We start from the raw sequence: 10,064 nt of genomic DNA, 5'->3' as shown, positions 1-10,064 counted from the left end.
TAGGGCGGAGTTATCAGTCTTTTACGGCAGAGTTTTCATTCTTTCTTAGGGTGGAGTTATCAGTCTTTAAGGGCGCAGTCATCAATCTTTTAGGGCGGAACTATCAGTCTTTTTTTAGGGTGGAGCTATCAGTATTTTAGGGCGGAGTTATTCTTTTTAGGGCAGTTATTCTTTTTTTAGGGCGGAGTTATCACTCTCTTAGGACAGATTTATCAATCTTTTAAGGTGGAGTTATAAGACCTTTAGGGTGGAGTTACCAGTCTTTTTAGGGCGGAATTATCTTTTTAGGGCGGAGCTATAAGACATTTGGGGCGGAGCTATCAGTCTTTTAGGCCGGAGCTATCAGTCATTTAGGGCAGGGGTTCCCAAACTTTTTAGCACGCGACCCCTAACATAACAATGCCAGTGACTCGCGACCCCCAATATCCTCTGAGGTGGTTATAAATACAGAAAACTTGCATGCAATGGCACACACACACGCACACCAATAGACCAAAGTCTATTCTTCGTTTAATTTTTAAAATGTATTTCAGTGCTGTAAATGGGCCAGAAAGTTTAACCTGGTGTTATAAAGTCAATCTGCTGCATCTGACACTATTGCTGTCTTTAATATAATGTATTTACCCCAGGGGTCGCAATCCAATAGAACAAGTAAATAAGCTATTATAGTAACAATAAATGGCTGTTTTTTTCTCTTCAGTTGGTTATGGATAAAATATGGTAATTCATATGGTCTAATAATAATAATAAATAGATTTTTGGAAATCACCAGGTGACCCCCCTTCATTGTTCTGCGACCCCTCAAGGGGTCCCGACCCCCACTTTGAGAACCACTGATTTAGGGCAGAGCTATCAGTATTTTTGGGCAGAGCTATCAGTATTTTTGGGCAGAGCTATCAGTCTTTTTTAGGGCAGAGCTATCAGTATTTTAGGGCAGAGCTATCAGTCTTTTTTAGGGCAGAGCTATCAGTATTTTAGGGCAGAGCTATCAGTCTTTTAGGGTGGAGCTATCAGTCTTTTAGGGTGGAGCTATCAGTCTTTTAGGGCAGAGTTATCAGTCTTTCACAGCAGAGCTATCAGTCATTTAGGGCAAAGTTATCATTCTTTTTTAGGGGGCGGAATAATCATTTTTTTAGGGTAAAGTTATCAGTCTTTTTTTTAGGGTGGAGCTATCAGTTCTTTAAGGTGGAGTTATCATTAATTTTAGGGCAGAGTTATCAGTCTTTTACAGCAGAGCTATCCGTCATTTAGGGCGGAGCTATCAGTCTTATTTGGGATGGAGTTATCAGTCTTTTTTAGGGCGGAGTTATAAGTCTTTAAGGGTGGAGTTATCTTTTTTTATGATGGATCATAATTATCAGTCATTTATAAATAAATAAAAATCAGTCATTTAGGGCTATAGTCTATTTTTTAGGGCGGAGTTAGCAGTCTAATTTTAGGGCAAAGTTATTAGTCTTTTACAGCAGAGCTTTCAGTCATTTTAGGGCGGAGTTACCAGTCTTTTTAGGGCGGAGCTATTAGTCTTTTTAGGGCGGAGTTTTCAGTCTTTTTTTGAGGGCGGAGCTATCAGTCATGTAGGGCAGAGGTATTCGTCTTTTAAGGGCGGAGTTATCAGTCTTTTAGGGCGGAGTTATCATTCTTTTTTTAGGGTGGAGTTATCAGTCTTTTTTTAGGGTGGAGTTATCAGTCTTTTAGGGCAGAGTTTTCATTCTTTCTTAGGGTGGAGTTATCAGTCTTTTAGGGTGGAGTTATCAATCTTTTAGGGCGGAACTATCAGTCTTTTTTTTAGGGCGGAGCTATCAGTATTTTATGGCAGAGTTATCATTCTTTTTAGGGCAGAGTTATTCTTTTTTAAGGGCGGAGTTATCACTCTCTTTGGGCAGATTTATCAATCTTTTAAGGTGGAGTTATCAGACTTTGAGGGCGGGGTTATCAGTCTTAGGGTGGAGTTATCAGTCTTTTAGGGCAGATTTATTAATCTTTTAAGGCGGAGTTATCTTTTTAAGGTGGAGCCATAAGACATTTGGGGCGGAGCTATCAGTCTTTTAGGCCGGAGCTATCAGTCATTTAGGGCAGAGCTATCAGTCTTTTAGGGCAGAGTTATCAGTCTTTTTAGGGCGGAGTTATTCTTTTTTAGGGGGCGGAATCATCATTTTTTTAAGGTAAAGTTATCGGTCTTTTTTTAGGGCGGAGCTATCAGTTCTTTAGGGTGGAGTTATCATTCATTTTAGGGTGGAGTTATCAGTCTTTTATGGTGGAGTTATCAGTCTTTAGGGCGGAGTTATTAGTCTTTAAGGGCAGAGTTATCTTTTTTATGATGGAGCTATCAGTCATTTAGGGCTATAGTCTAAATTTTTTAGGGCGTAGTTATCAGTCTTTTTCCAGGGCAAAGTTATTAGTCTTTTACAGCAGAGCTTTCAGTCATTTTAGGGCGGAGTTACCAGTCTTTATAGGGCGGAGTTATCATTTTTAGGGCGGAGCTATAAGACATTTAGGGCAGAGCTATTAGTCTTATTTGGGATGGAGTTATCAGTCTTTTTTTAGGGCGGAGTTATTAGTCTTTAAGGGCGGAGTTGTCTTTTTTTATGATAGAGCTATCAGTCATTTAGGGTTATTAGTCTATTTTTAGGGCGGAGTTATCAGTCATTTAGGGCAGAGCTATCAGTCTTTTTTAGGGCGGAGTTATTAGTCATTTAGGGTTGAGCTTTCAGCCTTTTACGACAGAGCTATCAGTCATTTTGGGCCATTTATCTGTTGTAAGAACTGTGAATGATGTTGCTGTGCTTTACAGGGTAGGTGGTCCTGTGCTTTGCGCTCAAGTCTGCAGCGTGTGAATGGGAGTTTGGGCAGTCTGATGACGGATTCCTCTATCTGGATTAACCCTGAGGAGAATGGAGGCTCAGACTGGGACATTCGCTGGAGCAATGCCATGATATGAAACTACAGAAATTGAAACTACAGAATATGAAAACTACATATGAAATACAGATATGAGTATGAAACTACAGAAATTGAAACTACAGGATATGAAACTACAGAAATTTACTGTGAAATAACAGATATTTTATTACAGAAAATTTTTGTAAAATAACGGACATTAATTTACAGAAACTAACCATAAAGTAACAGATATTTAATTACAGAAATTTACGGTAAAATAAAGAACATTAATTAACAGAAATTCACCATACAATAACAGACATTAATTTACAGAGATTTACCATAAAATAATGGACATTAATTTACAGGAATTTACCGTAAAATAACGGATATGAAACTACAGAAATTTACCATAAAATAACAGACATTAATTTACAGAAACTTATCATAAAATAACGGACATTATATCGCAGAATTTTTCCGTAAAATAACAGACATTAATTTACAGAAACTTATCATAAAATAACGGGCATTATATCGCAGAAATTTACCATAAAATAACAGACATTAATTTACAGAAACTTACCATAAAATAACGGACATTATATTGCAGAAATTTACCATAAAATAACGTACATTAAATCGCTGAAATTTACCGTAAAATAACGAACATTAATTTACAGAAACTTACCATAAAATAACGGACATTAAATCGCAGAAATTTACCATATAATAACGGACATTAAATCGCTGAAATTTACCGTAAAATAACGGACATTAAATCGCTGAAATTTACCATAAAATAACGGACATTAAATCACTAAAATTTACCTTAAAATACCCCACATTAAATAGCAGAAATTTACCGTAAAATAACGGACTTAAATGTACAGAAATTTACCGTAAAATAATGGATATTAAATTACAGAAATTTATTGTAAAATAATGGACATTAAATTACAGAAACTTACAGTAAAATGACGAACATTAATTTACAGAAATTTATTGTAAAATAGCGAACATTAAATCGCAGAAATTTACCATAAAATAACAGTTATTAAATTACAGAAATATACCATAAAAAACGGACAATAATTTACAGAAACTTACCGTAAAATAACGGACCTTAACTTACAAAAATTTACTGTAAAATAACGGAAAAAAAATGTACAAAAATTTATCATAAAATAACGGACATTCATTTACAGAAAATTATTGTAAAATAACGGACATTAAATCGCAGAAATTTACCGTAAAATATCGGACATTAAATCACATAAATTTACCGTAAAATAACGGATATTAAATTACAGAAATTTACCGTAAAATAACGGACATTAAATGTACAGAAATTTACCGTAAAATAATGGACATTAAATTACAGAAATTTACCATAAAATAACGAACATTAAATTACAGAAACTTACGGTAAAATAAGGGATATTAAACTACAAAAATTTACCATAAAATAATGGATAATAAATTACAGAAATTTACCGTAAAATAACGGACCTTAATTTACAAAAATTGATTGTAAAATAACGGACAATAAATGTACAGAAATTTATCATAAAATAACGGACATTCATTTACAAAAATTTATTGTAAAATAACGGACATTAAATCGCAGAAATTTACCGTAAAATTTCGGACATTAAATCACATAAATTTACCGTAAAATAACGGACATTAAATTGCAGAAATTTACCGTAAAATAAAGAATATTAAATTACAGAAACTTACCATAAATAAAGGATTTTTAATTACAGAATTTACCGTAAAATAACGGACATTAAATTGCAGAAATTTACCGTAAAATAAAGAATATTAAATTACAGAAACTTACCATAAATAAAGGATTTTTAATTACAGAATTTACCGTAAAATAATGGACATTAAATTACAGAAACTTACGGTAAAATAAGGGATATTAAACTACAATAATTTACCATAAAATAACAGATATTTAATTACAGAAATTTACCGTAAAACAACAGATTTTTAAGCTACAGTAATTTACCAGAAATTTTTATTAACGGTAAATTTCTGTCATTTAATATGCTTTAATTTAATGCTATATTTCTGTAATTTAAATATCTGTTATTTTACGTTTTTTCCCAACACCCCAGCTGCCAGAAATAAACCATAAAATTACGGATTTTTTTTTTACAGTGTAGTTTTAAGTCAAATGTTAGAGGATTTCAGCATTTTTAAAAAAATCTTCTTTTGTGTTCAACAAGAGAAAAAAAAACTTCGGGAAGGTTTTTAACCCCTTAAGGAAGAGTAAACGGTATATATATATATTTTTTTTTATTCTGGGTGAGCTGTCCCTTTAACAAAGCTTTAAAAAATTATTGTTAAAACTGGTTGAAGCTGCGGTACACAGTCTCTACTGTATTCTATTTAATGTACAGCATTTATATATGTAATCATATGAAAATGTCAATAAATCTTTGTTCTCATTTTATAACAACTGTGTTCCTGTTTATGTGCTTCTGAAGCAGGTCGCACACCAGAAGCACCGCTTGGCGCCGCGACACGGCGCGCACATGTTTAAAGTATCACACACCAGACGCGCACATTTGAACGATATTTAACATGAAACTAATCAGATGGCGCTCTGTGGTGTGGCTGAAATATGAACAGTGCTCTGAGTCATGGCTGGGCACCGCCGACTTGCGGCGCCGGTGTGTGTATCCTGATAGAAATCTATGTTTAGAATTCTAAAATGCATGGCGATGCGTGGTGCTACGCAGCGTGTCGCGTCGCCGAGCGGCGCTTCTGGTGTGCGACCTGCTTTAGTCATTGCCTCGAGCTGCAGATCTTGTTACCTTGCTAGTTACACTAGCAACCACCTAGCAACACCTTAGCAACTGCCTAGCAACACCTTAGCAACACCTTAGCAACATCTTAGCAACTGCCTAGCAACACCCTAGCAACCGTCTAGAAACACCTTAGCAACCGCCTAGCAACACCTTAGCAACCGCCTAGCAAAACCTTAGCAACCGACTAGCAACACCTTAGCAACTGACTAACAACACCTTAGCAACCGCCTAGCAACACCTTGACAACCGCCTAGAAACACCCTTGCAACACCCCAGCAACCGCCTAGCACCACCTAAGCAACTGACTAGCAACACCTTAGCAATCGCCTAGCAACACCTTAGCAACCGCCTAGCAAGACCCTACCAACTGCCTAGCAACACCTTAGCAACACCCTAGCAACACCTTAGAAACCGCCTAGCAACACCTTAGCAACCGCCTAGAAACACTCTAGCAACACCTTAGCAACCGCCTAGCAACACCTTAGCAACTGCTTAGCAACAGCCTAGCAACACCTCAGCAATTGCCTGGCAACACCTTAGCAACCGCCTAGCAACACCTTAACAACACCTTAGCAGCAGCCTAGCAACACCTTAGCAACCATTTAGCAACACCTTAGCAACCACCTAGCAACACCAACACAAATCAGGTGGTGGTTGAGGTGTTGTAGGTCAGTGGTTCCCAAAGAGGGACAGGTTATTGTATTATATTCTATATGTGTAGGTGCATATATATATAAGCTGAAGCTCATATCACTATATATTCACTCTGTCCAGATGTTATTGTATTATCTTGACGTTATACTGTGACCTGAAGAAGGGGAAAATGTCATATCATTGTAGAAAACATTTTTATAGGCCAGGGCATCCCGGTGACGCAGTGGTTAGCACGATCGCCTCACAGCAAGAAGGTCGCTGGTTCGAGTCCTGGCTGGGTCAGTTGGCGTTTCTGTGTGGAGTTTGCATGTTCTCCCCGTGTTGGCGTGGGTTTCCCTCACAGTCCAGACACATGCGCTACAGGGGAATTGAATAAGCTAAATTGTCTGTAGTGTGTGTGTGTGTGTAAATGAGTGTGTATGAGTGTTTCCCAGTACTGGGTTGCAGCTGGAAGGGTAATAACATATTTCTCATAAGTTAGAGGTTCATTCAGCTGTGGTGACCCCAGATTAATAAAGGGACTAAGCTGAAGGCAAACGAATGATAGATATTTGCAGACCTGACGCCTCATTTCTGCTGGCTTCTGTCGCAACACGCTACTCTTTCTCCTCTGGTGGTCTTTTATGTAGACCAAAGACAGACACAAAGCCATTTCTGCTTATCTGTACAACCTAATTCTCCTCTGTGACTTCCCAGAGTTGCGTGTGGCCACATGTTAACATCGGCGTCAGTATCTAGGCATCAGATATACATTCGCACTGTACGGAACATTCTTGCTGCCTTGCGTTCTGTAATTGAATCAGATGAACTTTCTGATGACGCTATAAGCTACCCGTCAGATTCTGCAACCAGTGCGACTTTTAATGTGGATTCAAGAGTTCACACTTAGCTGATGATTGATAATAAAGCTAGTTCAGCGTGCGGTCCCAGGGAGAGAGCCCTGAGCTTATAAGATCCTCGAGCCCTGGGCTCCCTCCCGAGGAGAGGGGAGTTTGAGCTCAGGTAGATCTCGATGACTCCCCCTCCTGCTTATTGTAGCTAAGTGTCAGATATGGGTGCTGAGAAGGTGTACTCAGAGTTTGGCTAAAATATTTTGGATTAAATGTTTAGGGTGCTTGTTTTTGAACGGTGGGAGGAAAACCCGCGCGAGCACGGGGAGAACGAGCAAAACTCCGCACAGAAATGCCGCCTGGTTTGGAAGGGGATTAAACCAGGGGCATTCTTGCTGTGAGGCAACAGCGCTAATCGCTGGCCACCGTGTCGCCCATTTGTAAGGAGGGAAAGCAGGGTTGGGTGGGGGGGGGTTTCCTCAAGACGAAGATATTGAGATGAGAAAAGTCTGGTTATTTATCGTGAGTTAAGGATCGTCTGATAGGATAATCAGTCATTAGCTAAAGTTGTGAACAATGCACGTGATCCTTGGCTTAGTCCCTTTATTAATCCTGGGTCGCCACAGCGCCAATTTGTCCAACAAGTTTTTACGCAGCGGATGCCCTTCCAGCCGCAACCCATCTCTGGGAAACATCCATACACACACTCATGTAGTGATTTTGTTTGGACTGTTCCAGTGAACTTTAATTTGTTTTTATAAATAAATAATTTTGTTTTCTTATTATTTTCATTTTCATTCAAATAAAAATATCAGTAACCTTATAAAAGTATATGGGAAATGTTTATTTTTTGTTTTAAAATCAGTTTTACGTTGAGTGATGTCACTTCCTTTTGCTCCCGTCCCGCTCTCGTCAGAACTGATTTGGACTTGAGTGAGACAGGTATGGTGTGAGTGAGCTCCGTCATAAGCTTAAATATAGTCGATTAGGTTAAAATGTTTGTTTATATCAGTGGATGACTTGCTTTAATAATGGATCGAGTCAAATAGTGTCCTTGTTAAGCATTATTTTTTAGTATGAAGTGAGTTTTGATGTTATAAGCTGTTATGGCCTTGTTTCAAGTTGCCGCCCGCGCCAATTTTTTTAATGGCGGCTTATATATTTTTTTCCTGACGATTTTGCTACTTAAACAGTAAATAAAATGTGGATTATGTCTGTGAAATCGGCATGCAGTTAAAATTATTAAAAAGATATTGTCATGTTATGTCCAGTTTGTGTCTTTGTAGTCATTTGTCTTTGGTTTGGTAATCTGCTTCAGTGTTAATGGGGACAGTGGTTCACTTTTCTTTCTTTTTTTTGCAACTCTCACAGAACAGAGAGCTGAAAGTGTGTCTTGTGTGGTGTTAATCACTGTCCTGTCTTTACTAAACTCCAGGTATGTAATTGTTACAAAATACTAACCACTATACGATCGATAGACTGAAATAATTGTCTTTATTTTCAATGTATGAGATTATATGTAGAAATATATAAAGGTTACTTATTAATATATAACATTATTTATGTATGCTATTATTAATATGTTATGCAAGTTTGTGTGTATGTGACATCTATTGTGTGTTTCAAGAAAAGAGAAACAAATTATTTGATGTAAAAAGAGTTTATTGTTAAATAAGAACTGATTTGGACTTGAGTGAGACAGAACAGAGAGCTGAAAGTGTGTCTTGTGTGGTGTTTATCGCTGTCCTGTCTTTAATAAACTCCAGACGTGATCCACCAAAGCCAGTGGTGTCGGTGAATTCTTTGTGGTGAGGGACGAAGTCCGCTACACTCATACACTACGGACAATTTAGCCTACCCAATTCACCTGTACCGCATGTGTTTGGACTGTGGGGGGAACTGAAGCACCCGGAGGAAACCCACGCGTACGCAGGGAGAACATGCAAACTCCACACAGAAACGCCAACTGAGCTGAGGCTCGACCCAGCGACCTTCTTGCTGTGAGGCGACAGCACTACCTTCTGAAAACAGCTGTATAGACGTTTCTGGAGAACGCGACGTACGTCCCCGGGGTACGTTTTTTTCTGCAGTTTTTCTTTTCTCAAATCCACGAGAGGTCGCTGTGTGCTTCTCGAGATCTCAGATTTCTCTCATTAGTGCCATTCATGCCAGTTGTTCTCGCGTAAATCCACTAGAGGCCGCTGTCCACTGACTGTTTGACTGACTGACCAATCGACTGACCCACCCTCCTTCCCTAAATCCAACCAAGTTTATTGACTGGCTCGCCCTCCCACTTCCCTAAACCCAGCCAACAATTTTCAAAAGCAAACCAGAAAAAGAAAAGCCCTCGTCTGATTTTTACCATGCTTTACCACATTCCCACCCTTATTTACTTTTTTTCTTATTTTCTTGTCGGCTTAGTCCCTTTATTAATCTGGGGTCGCCACAGCGGAATGAACCGCCAACTTATCCAGCAAGTTTTTACGCAGCGGATGCCCTTCCAGCCGCAACCCATCTCTGGGAAACATCCACACACTCATACACTACGGACAATTTAGCCCACCCAATTCACCTGTACCGCATGTGTTTGGACTGAAACCGGAGCACCCGGAGGAAACCCACACGAACGCAGGAATAACATGCAAACTCCACACAGATATGCCAACTGAGCTGAGGTTCGAGCCAGAAAACTTCGTGCTGTGAGGCGACAGCACTACCTACTGCGCCACTGCCTCGCCATTGCTATATTTATTTATTTAAACCAACCATAAGTCTGAATACTCATAATTAATAATAACTTATTATTAATCATTAATATTCATAAACTGAGCTAATTTCGCTGCACAATATAACAACCCGGGTTCCTTCTGAAAAC

The 10,064-nt window shown here is 38.5% G+C and overlaps 1 protein-coding gene across 2 annotated transcripts in view; it reads left to right on the top strand.

Annotated features, from left to right (window-relative positions):
* Positions 1-3,757, top strand: part of LOC137489791 (suppressor APC domain-containing protein 1) — a 57,735-nt gene extending 53,978 nt beyond the window's left edge. For both annotated transcript variants that reach the window (XM_073949017.1, XM_021475312.3), the window contains one exon: positions 2,792-3,757. In XM_073949017.1, the coding sequence (XP_073805118.1) occupies positions 2,792-2,938 (147 nt within the window). In that variant the 3' untranslated portion in view covers positions 2,939-3,757. The remainder of the gene's footprint in view (positions 1-2,791) is intronic.
* Positions 3,758-10,064: the final 6,307 nt, after the last annotated feature.

This window comes from Danio rerio, chromosome 4 (assembly GCF_049306965.1).
Source record: "Danio rerio strain Tuebingen ecotype United States chromosome 4, GRCz12tu, whole genome shotgun sequence".
Lineage (NCBI taxonomy): Eukaryota > Metazoa > Chordata > Actinopteri > Cypriniformes > Danionidae > Danio > Danio rerio.
This window is presented reverse-complemented; position numbering and strand designations above follow the sequence as displayed.